At 44.5% G+C, this 16,408-nt stretch overlaps 1 protein-coding gene across 3 annotated transcripts in view; it reads left to right on the top strand.

The window, feature by feature from the left end:
- The window catches only part of Spn (protein phosphatase 1 regulatory subunit spinophilin), a 68,124-nt gene extending 52,344 nt beyond the window's left edge, over positions 1–15,780 (top strand). For 2 of the 3 annotated variants that reach the window (XM_089579136.1, XM_089579135.1), the window contains 4 exons: positions 1,712–1,821; positions 3,980–4,156; positions 6,437–6,678; positions 10,905–15,780. In XM_089579136.1, coding sequence (XP_089435262.1) covers positions 1,712–1,821; positions 3,980–4,156; positions 6,437–6,678; positions 10,905–11,060 — 685 coding nt within the window. In that variant the 3' untranslated portion in view covers positions 11,061–15,780. The remainder of the gene's footprint in view (positions 1–1,711; positions 1,822–3,979; positions 4,157–6,436; positions 6,679–10,904) is intronic. The other variant, XM_089579137.1, reaches the window with a different exon arrangement.
- The last annotated feature ends 628 nt before the right edge of the window (positions 15,781–16,408 follow it).

Here is a 16,408-nt window from a genome sequence, read left to right on the forward strand (position 1 = left end):
TTCTTTGCTTTGCAACCAGGAGGGCAACTCTTTCCGTACTTTGCCCATTGAGCTAAGGTATAGATATTGCGTGCTATATCAATGCTACCAATGAACTGTCAGGCTCCCACAGCTCGCCCCCCACTTCCCTACTCCATGTGTGGTGGCAGCTTCTGGTACGTGTAAATAATCGTGATCATGCACTTATCTTTGTTGCCAGTTTCTTGCGCTGCTGTCACCACATGGGACCTCAGTGCTTGGGCCTAAAAAATAAGAGCGGTGTGTGCCCTTGCCTCAAATGACAACATTGATGCGCAGAAATTGGCATAGCTATCCGTGCCAATCCATCTGCTCATTAAAGGTGCAGTGAAGAGGAATCTGAACTCGTCTTTTTGCCGCGGGAACTCAACCTGCACGTTCCGATCATTCTTAGAAACTTCGATTTATTGCCCTGTCTGGCCGATTTCCCTAATTAAATCGAATTAACATCTGGCTCCCGTCTTTTTTTCTAATTCTCCCCCGTACGGTGGGCGAAGTCGACCAACGCATGGACTGCCTTTCACCCAGTCCCGTGTGGCGGCTTGCCGCTCTGCCATCGGCGGAGTAATACGTAGTAGTCCATAGAAGCAAATAGTCCGCGCGCATTTTTATTTCTGCGGGCTTATTTTGCGGCTATATTATCTGCAAATGAAACTATTTGTTCACGCAAACCTAAAAAACAAAATAAAGCGAAAACGGAGCTGGCTGCAAAGCACTCCACACGTTCGTCAACTCCGCCCACCGTACGAGGGAGAATTCGAAAAAAAAAAAGGCGGGAGCCGGACGTTAATTCGATTTAATTAGGGAAATCGGCCCCACAGGGCCATAAATCGCAGTTTCTAAGAATGCTCAGAAAGTGTAGATCGAGTTCCCACGGCAAAAAGACGAGTTCAGATTCCTCTTTAGTGCACCTTTAAATCCGCTGTGGTGGCTCAGTGGTTATGGCGCTCGGCAGCTGGCCCGAAAGACGCGGTTTCGATCCTGGCCGCGTCAGCTGAATTTCGATGGAGGCGAAATTCTAGAGGCCCGTGTACTGTGTGATGTCAGTGCACATTAAAGAACCCTAGGTGGTTGAAATTTCCGGAGCCCTTCACTACGGCGTCCCTCGTAGCCTGAGTCGCTTCGGGACGTTAAACCCCAATAAACCAAACCAAAGAAAGAAATCTGGCTTGACTGCAGCAACGTCTGTTCGTGACATAATTAATCCAAAAAACTGAACTTTAAGGTTCTGCAGAGTTGGAAAAATCAGTAGTGAATATTGTACACATTCATAAGGTCACAACGTATGTTAAATGCCACAACGTATGTTTAATGAAGTTTGAAAAATCAGTTTGCTACTGTAACTCGTGGTATTGTTTTGGCACAAGTATGAGAAGGTACATGTGCGTGTCACTTACTAAAGCCACTTGCTTATATCACTTGCTTAGGAACTGTGCTACAAGTAACAGTAAAGACAGCGGGAAGATACAAGGATAAAAAGAGGAAGTGCAAACGGAGTGCTACCTGTGTTCAGTGTTGTGTGCAACTTTTCTCTCTTAGTCCTTTTTCTTTTTTTTGTGGTTACCACTGCAACAAAGAAACCATCTAGCCCAGACTTCTTTGTATCGAGTGATCCTTCTTGAATACTGTAAATGGAAGTAATGCATTCGGGCATCAGTTACCAAACCTCCCCTTCTTTCCCTTCAATTCACAGCTCATCTCATATGTCTGACACGAGTAATGCATCTGACTCATCACCAACGCGCCCTCTGTCTCAGCAGCTGGGTGATGACTTCAAGCCAACTCTTCAGTGGCAAAATAGGGGTTAGTATTCACTGTGCTTTTGCTGAGCTAGTCCACTGTCACGATGGCATTAGGAAAGGAGAGTCTACCAAATACATATACTATATTTACTCGCATAATAGGCGCACTTTTTTTCCAGAAAATCCGGCTCAAAGCTCGGGGTGCACCTAATACACGGGGTAAAATTTCCAGGAAATTTTTCGACTCTCAAAATTGAACATACCGCATAAACGCACTCATGCACGGGCCACACCCCGTTTTCCCGAAGAAAATATTAAAAAAATCTGTGTAAGGGCCGCACCGAAACTTTCCACGACCCACGCGCGAATAACCTTCGAAATGCACGCGCCGAGGCCTCCGCGATCAGCTCCGGCTGCGCACAACGGCGCTTGATCGTGGAGGCCACACACGCGCACAGGAGCTTCCAGACGCCGCCCACGGAGTGCGCCCGAGGCCAAGCTCATTATCATCATCAACGTTTTCCTCCGCCGCGAGCTTTCGTTATCCATATCAGCATCAGCAGCTCCAGTTTTTTTTTGTTGCTGTCAAGTGGCGGGATCTGCGGTATCTGCGGTAGCGCGTTAGTTCATCGTGGTTTGTGGCTTAGCCGCCGACCGTTGCTGTTTTAGCTCGACGGGCAAGCGCCTTAATAGCTACACGGCTGGGAGTTTGCTCTCGAACACAGTGAGCATGCGGCAGGTCGGAAATTCGACGCGGCCGAGAAGTGCGGCAGTTGCGACTGCGGCGTGCCTAGATTTTCGTACGCGACTCCAGGCGCCGAGGTTTTCGCGGGCCTAAGTCGGGAACATTTCCGGCTGGAGATGAAGCTTTCCAAACAGTCGTATAAAGTGAGCATCCCTGAAAACTGTGTGCGGCTGTTCTACGCGATGTCGTTGTTACGTGCTGTGGGTCCGCAGCAGCTGCAACGGCAGCAGCACTAGTGAGGACTAGTAGTGAGTTCAAATAAAGATTGGGGGGCGGGGGGCGGCGAGGCGTCGGCTGGCAATCATGTAAATACAGTATTGATCACAGTGCCAAGTTCGGGGTGCACCTATTATGCGCGGAAATAAAAAATGATTTTTCACGACCAAACTAGGGGTGCGCCTATTATGCGAGTGCGCCTTTTATGCGAGTGCGCCTATTATGTGAGTAAATAAGGTATGTTGTTTCATTTATGTACAGGCAGCATACAAAACTCTGCCTTTTTAGACATGCTGCTTCATTTTTTTTTTTTATTGTGTAGCGCCCCTCCTGTGCTTTTTATTCAGCATGTAAACAAGAAAAGAACTCAGAAATGTGACATTTTTTAATACGTGTACATATGAAACTGACTCTGAGGCTTATTCCTTGATGAAGTAGGCAGAGAGCTTCTAATCTTTCGGGGAAGCCAGCGTGAACATTTGGACGGGGACGGTGTAGAGTGTAGAGAGCAGGACACATGGAGGAATGAAAACTTGGGAGAGGCCCACACTATCTAAGCTCCAAGCCAGAAAGTGTGCCTAAAGTGCCATGCTTTCACCACCTTGCCTGAGTTCTTTCCTTCCTCCATGCAGGACAGGACACATTGTTGACAACAGCAGTGTAGCCTAGACAACAGTGGGTCCAGGTCACATTGCTCTTCGCAGTTATCACTGTGAAATTATTATTCTCGTGACAAGTTGCCACTCTTCATTCGTTCTTTACGAAATAAATAAAAAAAAAATTGTCTTTTAAGTGTTTAATTTCAGTGCATTTTTTTTTTAATTCTGCTGTCAACACAAATAAGTGTCTGTTTATGAATGCGATGTGGCAGCAGAAATACGCAACGGCAAGCAGAGAAGCGACAATATGGCATTGTCGTTTCTCTGTTCCATCCTTTCCTTTTCATTTGATGACACCATCATCACCAACTTAGCCTCAAGTTCTCCTTGTTTATGGCTGGTCTGTTACCATCGAGCTGATGCACATGGGCTGTACTGCAGTGGTTGATGTTTCAGCTAAGGCTGATGCTTTGTATATTTGCATGTTCTGCTTATTGTACATTTTGAGATGCCTTGCTTGCTTATTGTGTATGTGCATGCTGCAAGTGCTTCAGGGCACTTACGACTGAGGGCACAGGCTGTCTGTGATACCTGTCTATCTGAGGTGTGTGAGCCGAGAAAGACCCTGCAGTTGCTTTCTTGGCTCTTTGATATGGCAGGGCACACAGAGAGCTCTGGGTCCCTGGGCTCCTTGGACAGCCCACCTGGAAAACGAGTTTCCTCACTCTCATCACCGACAGACTCCCAGCAGAGCCTCTCACCAATCCCCACCCCACCGCCTCATGCTCAAAAAGTCACCCTGCTCACTCATAAGAAGATTGATGGCAGCTTGCCCCGTGAGTTCACTGTTGTCCACTGCTGGGGCTTTGGGAAACCAAATCAACTGCCCACATTGGTGGGGTGGCTTTGTTTTGTTATGTGCTTCTTTCATATTTGTGGTTGTACAGCTACCTCCATTGGGCCTTCGTGTGCCATTGCCCATGTTGTGAGTAGCAGTTAAGCACAATCATTCAGTCAGTCCGAACTTCATTGTATCGCAAAACCACTAAATTGAGAGAATCTACATATACTTGTGTAAGGGCCGCCCCCATATAGAGTCGCACCCCCAACTTGGCAGTCGGTAATTCTAAAAAAAAACAAAAAAAAAATATTGGCCAAAAGCGTTGTTTCGCACGTGCATAATATTGCCTGCGTGGTACGTTCCGCTGAGAACCAATAGACCGCACTTCAAAAGTGCTTTGTAAATAGACATTTTATCATGAAAAAAATCTTACCTTGTTACCACTTTACCATGACACAATCATCTCACATTAAAATTAATGTATAATTGATTTCTGCGAGGCCTTCGTCAGTGAAGTGCACAGAAAAGACCAGGTGAAGGCCACCTCACACTGACGGCCAGGAGTCACACATGTGGAGCGCCGCTTTGAACCGCTGGCCAAGGCGTTGAGCATCGCTAATTCAGTTTGTTCAGTTGTTCTGTTTGCCGCTAATCAGCCAGGCTGCTCATGAGGGTGTGTTTTATTGCATTTGATCTCCATTTGCCACACACTGCCGGCTTTGCGATTGTATCATTGCGTGTTTATCTCTTTGAGCTGCGCACATGCTGTCATGCCTCCTGCGGGGAGCTATATTAACATGGGGCTGGGCGGGAGGCGGGTTTTTGTTGACTTATATTTGGAGTTGACTTTATTTTACGGCCCATATTCAATGTCATGACCTTTATAGTTTTATTTGCGCATCTTCTTTTTGACGCTTTTAATTTGAAGAAAGGAAGTGCACAAGTTAAGCGACTAAATACAGTAAGTGGGTGATCTTATGCTATTTCGGTTCAACCGTTTAGTATGTACTTTTCCCGAGCTCTGCCTCTATGCTCTCACACATCCTGATATTTGGGGCACTTCTGTAATACTGAACTTCTGATAACCCCTACAGGTGTACAAGATCACTTCATGTTTGCCTTGAGGGAGTTTACTGAAGCAGTGCTGGGAAGTAGTAGGATGACACAGGAGATGAACAGAGAATGGCCATGGCTCAGGTCTTCTTCCATAACTAAACCCAACACAACCTTTACTGGATTATGTGCACCAGTTTGTATAGGACATAACGTTATGGATTTTTTTTGCATGTTAAGCTTGGGGCTAATGTTACATGATGTAAAAGGCGTTGCCTTTGCTCAAACGTTATAGTGCAACCACTCTTTTTTTTTTCACTAAATGGAGTTCACAGCTATTTCAGTTTAGAACCTTGCAGCGTGTTAAATCTTAGGTGGTCATAATTAATCTGGAGCCCTGAACTACGCTGTGCCTTGTTGCCCACAGTGTAGCTTTGGCATGTTAAAGTGCAGTATAATTGCTTATTAAAGGGCAACTGAAGAGGTTTTAGAATTCTATGAGTTTAAATGGGCCGAATGTTTGAAACATGCAGGTAAAGCCTGTGCAATCGTTTTGCCCAAGCATTTGAATTGGCGGCTAATCGCCGAATAAAGCGGCATTGGTGTTGAGGTTTCTCTGTAGTGCACAGCGATGGGCAGAGGCCCCGATAATGACGTCACATACGATGGCGCTACGTTTCCAGGGAAGAAACAGTTGTTTCATGCAAGGAAACCAACACCATTGAAGGTGGATCTTGCAAAGCATTGTTTCGCGGCATCGGACGACGCATAGCAGCATGCAGGTGAAGGCCATCGGCACCTGAAGTTTTGGCGATAATGACGTCACAACGAGTTTCTTTGCACTTCCCCAATGCAGTGAGGAGAAGACTGAACATCATCGTGGTTTTAATTGACGATTACATCACAATTTCAAATGCTAGTGCAAAACCACTTTGCATGCTTTACCTAGGAGCTCAGTAGGTTCGAATTCTTGAATAACCTCGAATTCTCAGAAAACCATTTCAGTTTCCCTTTAAGAACCTTTTATGACAGTGTTTGGAACTTTGGCTGGCATGGCATTTTTGTGAGCTAGCACATAGGAATTTAGGCGTTGAATTGAGAAGCCAGTCTGTCAGTGGCAAACGGAATAGACCATATTAAAGGTTTTAACTGCAGAAGCGTGCAGTGCATTTTTGGATGCTGTGTGCCATGAGGTGAGAAGGTGTGGCTCTGTGAACTGCAGGGGAGTGTGGCAGCAGTAGCAGCTTGCGGTCAAGCAGCAGCAACCAGGGCGAGTCCAGTGGACGCGAGCGGCGTGAGGAAGTGCGGCCCCACCACTGGCAGAGTGGTCCTGTGGACCGCTGGAGCGTGTCCCAGGTGGGCCAGTGGCTGGTGGTGCTGGGCCTGGAAGCACACGTGGCCACCTTTGCTGCTCAGGGCGTCGGCGGTGAGACTCTGCTTCAGCTGGACAGCGCTCGGCTTAAGGTGAGCATGCTGAAATTCTTGGATGAGATAAACAATTGAGACCATTTGGTTGGTTCCCCATAGGATTCAGTGTGAAATAAATCCGCTTAAGACAAACTGTTTTGCGTGTGATTCGGTTCAGATGAACTTCCGCAGCAACCACGGTCCTCAGCGACTCCATGCAACATCACTCACGGAGCATCTATATGGCACTGTCAAGCGAAAAAAAATATATATAAAACGCTTCTACACAAGAATGCGCACCATGCCAAGATAGCTGCTGCACAACTTTGTGCTGTTGTGTGGTGAAGCTGTCTTGCGGGGAAGATTTCTTGTTGAAGTGAAAAAGGCAGGGCACCTTCACTCCTGCCTGTATGCGGCGCAGAGATGCCAGATCTCAGAATTGTGTGCGTGCCACGTGTGTCCACCTGTGGACTAAAGGGCCAGTAGGCACAGAGTAGGTCAGCTCGTTGACTTGAGGATTAAACAGTTTGGGAGCCGAATTTTTAACTCATAACTTTTAGCTAATATTTTTAACGTTTTAACGTAATATTTATAATATAACGTTGTGCACAACAACACACTAAAAAAATGCCCACCGCACACTCATAGACTTTTGCATGATGAGCAAAATGAAGAAACCATGAACTGGTACCCTTTTTTTCTTTTTGGGATAGGGACAGAAGAGGTGCAACACACCTCTCACCTAGCTTCTTAATCTCAGTCGTTTCTGTAATCTCTCTTGAGCATGTCTTTGTTCTTCACTAGACCTGTGCATTTCAAACAGGATGCAAGGGCTGTCATGATGGCAGATTCTAAGGTTGCAGGCAGCAATAGTAACATCATTGCACTGCTCCCTGATCCCGTCGTTTAAACAAGAGCTGGTTTGGCTAGCATAAAAACCACCTCAAGACAAACCAATCGAATAAAGCCCAAATTCTTGATAGTCTATTGTGAATTGAGCATTCAGTATATTCGGACTGACACTTTTACACCATCATCATCAAGTTTACTGAAAAGGCTCCTGTTAAAACCCTGCGCAACTCACATCTCCAGTCCTCCTTGAGTTCAAATTGTTAAGAGAACTGTATCAGCAAGCTGCATGGGGTTTCCAGGTTATCAAGTTCAGGCAGTGTCTGGTGTTGCTGTGGGTTGAGTATAAATTTGAAAGAATAATTTGTAACACTGCATTGATTACTGCATAGATACTGCTATTATACTAGGTGTTTCAGCAAACACTTTCAGAAATTTTGAAAAATGGGGTTTTGGGGTAAAAATATGGCTTTTGTGGCATATTAGTAGTATTACCAGAGTTGGCGGACTTTATAAAACCGGTGAATTGTCTTTAGTAAGCTGGTTATCTAATTTTTAGTAATTAACTTTTTAACTAGTAGAGTTAGGCGCCTAGTTGAGATTAGAGATTTGTAGCTGGCTGTTAGTAATAGCCATATCAGTTTTTATAATTTCTAAAAAAACTATTACCCTTGGCGTTGTGGCTCGACAAAATTCAGCTTTTTCGACTAGTTACGTGCACTGGAGCAGTTGCTTTGCCTGCATGATTTTCGAAATTGCATGTATTTTTGCACGATGCAGCCAAATTTTGGCGAGCCACTGCAGCAAGGGTAATCGTGTTTTCGAAATTATAAAACTGATGTGGCTATTATTAACGACCGGCTACAAATCTCTAATTGCAACTCAGCGCCTAACTCTACTAGTTAAAAAGTTAATTATTAAAAATTACTTAACCAGCTTACTACTTAAAGGGACTCTGCAATAAATTAATTGAGATTACGCAAAGCAGACGACATAGACATTCCATCATTCGTCACCCCTGCGCAAGAATTTTTCAGCTAGCATCAATAACAACGACAAAAAATTACGCTCCTCCTTTCCCCCCACAACTCGTACACGCAGTGGACCAGAAAAAAAGATAAAGAAAACAGCTCTGGGACTGGGCCCTACCCATGAATACGTCATCCGCTGATGTTCGGTTTGCGACTTCTGGTTGTCGCACTCATCACCCCAGCAGCAGCATTGGCAGCGTCTCTCCGTTCTCTCTTCGCCTTCATGGGTTGCGGCACGCATCGGATTTCTTTGCTTGTCGTCTGTTGTAGTTAGCAGTAATGGACCCGGACCTCGAGGCGCGACAGAAAGAGGCAGCAGAGGTAAATTGAAACTATATGCGCGAAGGCAATGCCCTGGCTTGCGCTTGCCCGAGGGGGTTGCGCGGCGGCACGAGCCGACAATTTTCACGACTACCAGAAGTGTGCCCTTGATGTTGTGGCTGCCGTGGCTCCAGCAAATGACAGCGTGTGGTGGCCTGCTGACATCACGGGACTAGTGACGTCTATTTTCACAATTTTAGTTTCAAAATCGGTCACTGCGAGCACACCTATCGGCCCGCGAATTTAAAAACACGGTTTTTAAAAATTCATAATAAATTGCTGGCTCAGTTTCGAAGACTCATACTTGGTGTGAATGCTTCTTAGCATCATTTCTAAGCATTGAAAATTTTCACATTTACAAGCAACTTTTAATTTCTTGCATAGTCCCTTTAAAACGATTCTCTGGTTTTCTGGTGTCCACCAACATTGCTAATACTATGCCGCAAACGCCATATTTTTACCAAAAGGTCTATATTTGAAAATTTTTGAAAGTGTTTGCTGCAACACCTGGTATAGAGAATGTGCATAAAATCATAAATAGTGCATAAATAGTGCATCCTCCATAGGGAGAAGCTCTCCTGTAAAAGTGGTAGTAGGGTGTCTGATTTTGAAAAGAAACATGATTGGACCTTGTAAATCTGTTAGCTTATCAGAACATAGGCTTAACAGAAACATCTAAACTATCGGATTATACCAAACTACGTGGTCACTATTACCAAGGTGGGGATGAAACAGCGATAAGTGAGGAGAAACTCTCTTATTCAGAGTGCTTAAAACTTGTACTCTTCATTTTAACCCAGTTTCAAAGAGTAGTGATCGTGGTGCCCCTTAAGGTACAAATGAAATTCCTGTAACTAAAGGTCATTGATTGAGATCACTGGCCCTAGTGCCAATGATAATACAGTAAAAGCTCGTTAATACAACCCCAATTAATTTGGAAGTCCAGATAATTCGAACTGCCGGTGCGGACCTTGGCAACTCCCGTATAAGTCTACGGTGTCGGACGCTGCGAGTCTCGCACCGGTTAATTCAAACGTCCTCCGGAAGGGTGGCTGCATCCAGGTATGAGCGGCATGGCAAGCGATCATCAGAATAGCCCTGCTCAAACCTGAATTGCATGCTGCAGAGTCGCCTGCGCACCTCTGATGTGCACACAGCTGCAGGCTTGGTGAAAAATGGACAGCCCTGTCTCCAAGATTAGTGGAACTGCTTACTTTCAGTTTTTCTGAGCTTTGCGCCAGCCTGCAGTGGCTGTTGGCCACGCATCAGCCAGCCAACTGAGTCCAGCTGCGCACCGTTTTGAGCACTGATTGGCGCCACTGCACATGTCCCCTAGCTTCCATCTGCATGGTGCTTCCATTCCAGTGCGCCAAAACTGCATGCTCATCACATGCAATTCACGGTTTGTGCAGTGAGGCCTTCTCACTCACAACGCAGCTGCTCTTGATGGAGCTTTCCAGCGCTACCGCTTAGCACTGTGGAGTTTGCTGCAGGGGCCCTTATCATTTTGGAGCAAGTCTGCTTGCACGCTCCCGACAGTGTGCACGCAGTGAAGAATTGATGGAAATGTAAAAAATAGTCAGTGTCGCGCTGTTCTCATTCTCAAAAGCAGGTGACTATTGTGCAGTCTTGCAGAAAATAAATTTACTACAATGCAAGCGGTTGTTACCGGTTTTTTGGGGGTCATTCGATAATTCAAACTTTGGACAATTCTAACTTTCTTTCTGGTCCCTTGAAATTCGAATTAGCAAGCTTTTACTGTACAGCCCTTTCATGCAACAAGGTGATGGTGGTTGGCCTTAGTGTAGTCTTATGGGCCACAGCAGTGCAAGTACGCAGCTTGTGGGCAGTTTGTCTGTCAAGGTCAGTTTCAGGCCAAGGCCAGTTTCATTAATTTCAAATTACAATATGTGATCTGAAGTGTCTTGTGTATGATATAGCAAATGATGGTCAAAGTTAAAGCATGAAAGGCTGATCTTTGCCTGTAGTGCGTGCGTGCGTGCGTGCGTGCGTGCGTGCGTGCGCTTTCGTGAAGCGAACATGCCAACCCTTTGTGTTGAAATGGTTCCTTCTGGATTTCAGGAGCTGGGGGTGGTGTCAACGAGTGACAGGTCTTTGCTGAAAAAGAAGATCAAGGAGCTTCGTTCCCAGCTGGACAAGGAGCGCAAGGCCCAAGAGAAGGAATTGCGTGCTAGAGAGAAGCTGCAGCGTAAGGCAGACAAAGCAAAGCGCAAGTGAGGCCACAGCCCTTTGGTGGTGGCTAAGGGCGGCCATGATGGCCTGGCCTTTGTTGCCCCTCTCCTAATTGGAGGCAGATTAATGTGAGCTAGCGTGTGCTCAGTTCATTCCGAACACAACGAACGTCACACTCACAACGTGCATTGGGCAGCCCCAGGAATAACTACCTGATAGCATACTCCTCTGGGAAGGAAGTGATGCTGCATTTTTTTAAAATCTATTATTTCAGAATGCTACACCTTGAGGCAGTCTCTGCTACAGGAGATCTTAATGGGAATAATGGCTCATGAGTGTTCCCATTATTGTCTTTCCTTGTTTATGTTTGCTTGCACATATAATGGCAAAAGGCCTTATTAGTATGTAAATGCACATGCACACATATATTTAACAAACATTCCTTTTACACCAGAGTTTATGTGACGCCTGTGGGGTTGTGACTGAGCCTCTGGCAGCTAGTGGAAGTAATCATGTATTGTTGCTGCTGTTCAGGCAGGCATTAATTGATTTTTGTCCTCCCCTGCCCCTCCCCTCTCCTCCTATATGTGTGTGTGTGTGTGTATGGCTGCTGATTGTATGTTTTTTTTATAGCCCTTTTAGATATTCAGCATGTCATTTCACAGAGGTTCTTGTTTGTCCCCATCACTTGCCAAGCTCAGTCCTCAAGATGTCATTGTCGTTGTGGTGCCCTGTACCATTTTGTACATTTCATATAAGTACCTAGTATTTGTTGTGTTCTTGTTGATCTTAGTCATATAGTGTGTGGTGGGGCAGTGACTTGAGTGTTTTGATTCTTAAGGACTTGAGAGCAGCCAATCACACAGGCTATTTCTTCTTGAATGGACGTTCTCCCAATTTTGCTGTGTCTGTAATCTGCGCTACCTCTCCATTTCCTTTGCCCATGCTTTACGATCTTTTCCAGTGCCTGACCTATTGTGCTTTGCTGACGTCTTGCATACTGATACGCTCTTGAGAAGCCTTAATTTGCAGCTGATATGTATGGGTGCTGTTTTCTCACTACCAACCATCTGTTCATTATTATTATTTTTTCAAGGTGCCTCTGTGTATGTGACAAAAATTGGGGCCATTTTATTTAAAGACAGGGTACAATGGTTTTGCAGTAGAACATCGCTGTGGTAAAATTTTTTGTAATGAAGACATCAATATTGCGCAGTCTTGTGTCTGAAATTCAGGTTTATTAAGGTCGAAGCTCTGTGTATTTGCATGTCCTATGCGGAAATTGCATGCACTGAAGGTGCAGTTCACTGTAGAAAGCTGAAAATTTACTCAGACGTTATAATGGGCTTAGTGCATCATCTGCACGCATGCAGTTTACATCTTTCCCAACTTTCTTGGTTTAAATTTGAGTTGTTTACTACTGAAGCTGTTAACAGCAGGTTATTGTGAATCAGCAGCTTAAAATTGAACCAGTAATAAGAAATGCTGCTGGTTCTCCAAAGGTGTCTTTAGGGTGTGAGCTGAAGTGATCTGTAAAAACAACAGCTGGAAGTATGTTTCCAGTATTGGTAAGGAAAGGTTTAAACAGCCGTGTTTTGTGTCCTTGTTGCACATGGTTGATCGCTATGATCTCGCACAGACGTAATAACTTATTGGCCTCATACTACAGCGTGGTTCTACTGTTTCAATAAGTTGATGCCAGAACGTGGGCAGAAAGTTTATGTAGAGATTGTAGACGTTATGGTGTATTTTAGAAATGTTGTGTTTTGTGAAGTAATTGCGTTGTTCCAGGGTGATTGAAGCTGTGTTGCAAGCACAGCCTTCTCTTTCTTGAGTAGAGCTGTATCCGAGTGCATTGACTATTAAGCAGTGTGCTGGCCTTCAAGGGTTTGTTCTTGTGTGTAATAATACTGGCGGCTGCTAGGCACTTTTTTAACTGTGTTTATACTGTTTTCCTTGGTAGCTAAGCTGGTTGTGAAACTGCTCTGAAGACACTGGGCTTATGACTGGCCTAACTTGTGCAGTGAGTTGCACTTAGTGGCATCGGGAGTGTGAGGAAAAAAGAAAAGTTTACAAGCAGTTTTATTTATGTTAGTGGGCTTCACTCATGTTTATTGCATTTTTTTTTTCCATCTGTAAACTTGTGGCATTTCTGCATTGCAGTCATTAAAAAAAGCCATGGGCCGCTCATGCACTGCCTTTTGTATATTATATTGAACATGTCACATTTGCAGACTGGAAAACCTCTGCTCATAGCGGCATGTGTGTGTGTAATTATGTTACTGAACTTGGTTTAGTGTAACTGAGCTAGTATACCAGGTTTTTCCTACTGAGTTGATACACAATGTTTGAGACAGAGTTAGAAAAAATTCAGCAAATACATGCTCATCACACGTGATAAGTGGCGGTGAGTTGCTTTGCAAGGGTGACTTGAATGTGGTTCAATTCAATTGGTGCTGACTTTTGAATGGCATCTGGTAGCAGTGTGCATAGGCAGGAATGCGTTGATAACCTAGCTCTATCACAGAACTGCATGCCAAGTGTTGTAGCTGGCGGCAAACATGAAATGAATGACCTGAAAACTGTTTCTGCACGGGTGCTTTTGCATCCAACATATTCTCTAGTATCTCTGTAATGTTTCTAAGCATTTGAAAGGTTTTGAATACTGAGACAGGTTTCTAAGTATGGGAAAATGCAAGGGTGAACCAAACCTGTGAGGCTTGGCTCTGTATCACCTCTGAGCTCCCTTCCCGCGATCTTTTTTTTTTTTTATCTTTAGATAGGCTCCTGGCATTTCTGACTTTGCTCACTGTTCTTTGACAACTGAACTGCCCCCTTCTGTGGTGCACTTGAGACTAATTGCTGTGGGTAACTGGTGTAGCAACAGAAAGTTAAGAGAAGCCATAACAGTTGGGCACTCCTTTTTAAGGAGGAAAAAAAAACATAATATATATATGTGTGTGTAGAAAAGCTAAGGAAGGACAATAGAACAGTTGTGGCTGACAACGCAAGTAATGTATATGTGGTGGTGTGGTGACGTAACATTTCGATGATGCACTGGTTGATTAGCTTGCAATAATGAGTTGTCTGAAGGTCGAAGAAAAATGCCTTTTGTAATTCTTTCTCTTGATTGGAAATCTTATAACCCTGTCAAGCGGGCAAGTTAAGTGCACTTACGGGGAGTGCGCTTTGGCATCCCGAGTGACACTTTGGGCTACGCGGTGCTAAACGGGAAAGCAAAGTGCACTCATAGTAAAAAAATAATTGCTACAGAAAATGAGCGGAATTTCTGAACAGGCCGATGGAAAAGAAAAAAGACTAATAATATTTGATTGCTTAACGTGATAGTGCAAATAAAGCGAGGCTCAACAATTTTTAACGATGAAAAAAAAAATTAAAATAGCAGAAAAGCCAAGACCAGCCAAGGCTATTCAGAATTTCGACAACAAACAAGATGGCGGCGGGCAGCGATGTTGCATCTGATCACGTTTACTTGTTTTGTTGCTTCGGTTGTAGCTATAACCAACGAACTTTTTTCTGAAAACAGTGTTATAACACGTAAAATAAAGTTGTAAGTACTTTTTATGCATTATAAATTTTGTACCATTGGAACCGCTGGCGTCGAGGCTACACACTCGGCCAGCAAAGTATGGTCCGTGAACGCACTCCTGGCGGAGTGCACTTTCCCGCGAGTGACACTGCACTTGCGTCGTTTAGATGCAGCAAAGTGTACTTACAGCAAAGTACACTTTCCGTAAGTGCACTTAACTTGCCCGCTTGACAGGGGTATTAGTGTGCAACATGGTGCTATAGTTGCACCAATAGGTTGGATTACTCGTATGGCAGGCACATGCCAGCATATTCCGTGCATGCCCTCAGAGAGCCTAGGTAACTGTAGCGTATTTTTAAAGGTACGCAAGTTCTTGCTAGGTTTCTTTTGCTCAAAACCACTGGAGAGCACATGAACAAACACTGAAGCATAACTCCGGTTTTTCTGCCAGGTGACTCTCCTTTTGCTCTGTATACAGGTTCTCCACGCTTGCGTGACAATTCTGTTGACATGCTGTGATAGCGTCTGACTCTGTTTCTTTTTTTCTTCTTATATTTTACCAAGTACGTATTATACTTAAGGTGATGCTTGGACTGGAAAACAGGCTCGTTTTTTACAAGTGCATCTTTGCACATTCACCAGTCGGTGTCGTGTCCGTAGTGTCGTAGCCCAAGATCTGCTCGTTTATTCGAAGACAGGTTAAGCTAAGCTGTAGAGAGTTTGATTGCAGGCTCAGTTTGTGATGTTTTCTGTGGACCTTATCACTCGAAGGTCGCATATAGGAAAGTGATTTTGTTGCATTTGTTCAAGTCGCTGAAAATAAAGGACATTAATGTGAAGGTAGCTGTCGTAGGTATATTGTTTACACATGCACACACAACTTTTGAGTAGTAGATTCCCGTTTGCCTTTGGGTGCAAGCGGTGATGTCTCTCAGTACTAGTTGTTTGTGAGGATCCTGGTGCTAGGCTGCTCACAGTAAATGTGAAAGAAAAAATCTAATATATGTGGGTGCCACGTGATGGTATAGACTGGATGCTTATTTGACGCTCCCTAGTACTTTGTTTTGAGCAGAGTTGTCTGGTATTGCCCTGGTGGATGAACTTGCATCCCGGAGGAATTTTGTATGAAAATTTTTCATTGTGTGGTAAATTATGTAGCTATGGACTCATCGATCTGAGTTTGAACAAATAAATTGTGGTTTTTATGCAGTCATAGTACAGTGTTATTCATACCTTCAGTGGTTGTGAAATCAGCTTCCATCACTCGGAAGCACGATGCTTGCAGATTCATTTTAAGCATGAAAATTTGTGTTATGCCTACAAATATATGAAAATGATTGCATTGGAGATTTGAAGCATAGTGTATTACACTGGTAATGAAGCATGGAAATGAAGGGTTGGTTTTATCTGTCATGTTAATCTTTTTGTAGCATACACATTTGCTCTGCTTGGAGTGTAAGCCTGGAGTTGTGAATCGGGAAGGAGGTAAGCTGGTAGCAGTATAAAGCTTGAAGCTCGTTTGTGAGAGGAATTTCCTGCGGGTTGGAATTGCAGGAAGGAGATAAGAAAATCTTAAGAACATTCTGCAGGTTGTGTGGAGGCTATGCTTCTAGGAAGCATTGTTCACTATGCTTTACCTTCGTGCGATTTCGTGACAAGTTGTTGCAGTGTACAGGCATGTACAGGACTCACCAGTAATGGAAGGCCAGACCTTTTGGCTGTGTACATCCTGTACTTTTCTTTTGTGTGCCTCAAAAGCAAATTTGCACCCACCTTGAGCTGGTCAAGACTGGGGGTTGGGGGTATGACTCCTTGGCTCCCCCTTTTATATGATGTGCCTGTG

The sequence above is a fragment of the Amblyomma mixtum genome, chromosome 3 (assembly GCF_055824585.1).
Source record: "Amblyomma mixtum isolate Tamu chromosome 3, ASM5582458v1, whole genome shotgun sequence".
NCBI classification, from domain to species: domain Eukaryota; kingdom Metazoa; phylum Arthropoda; class Arachnida; order Ixodida; family Ixodidae; genus Amblyomma; species Amblyomma mixtum.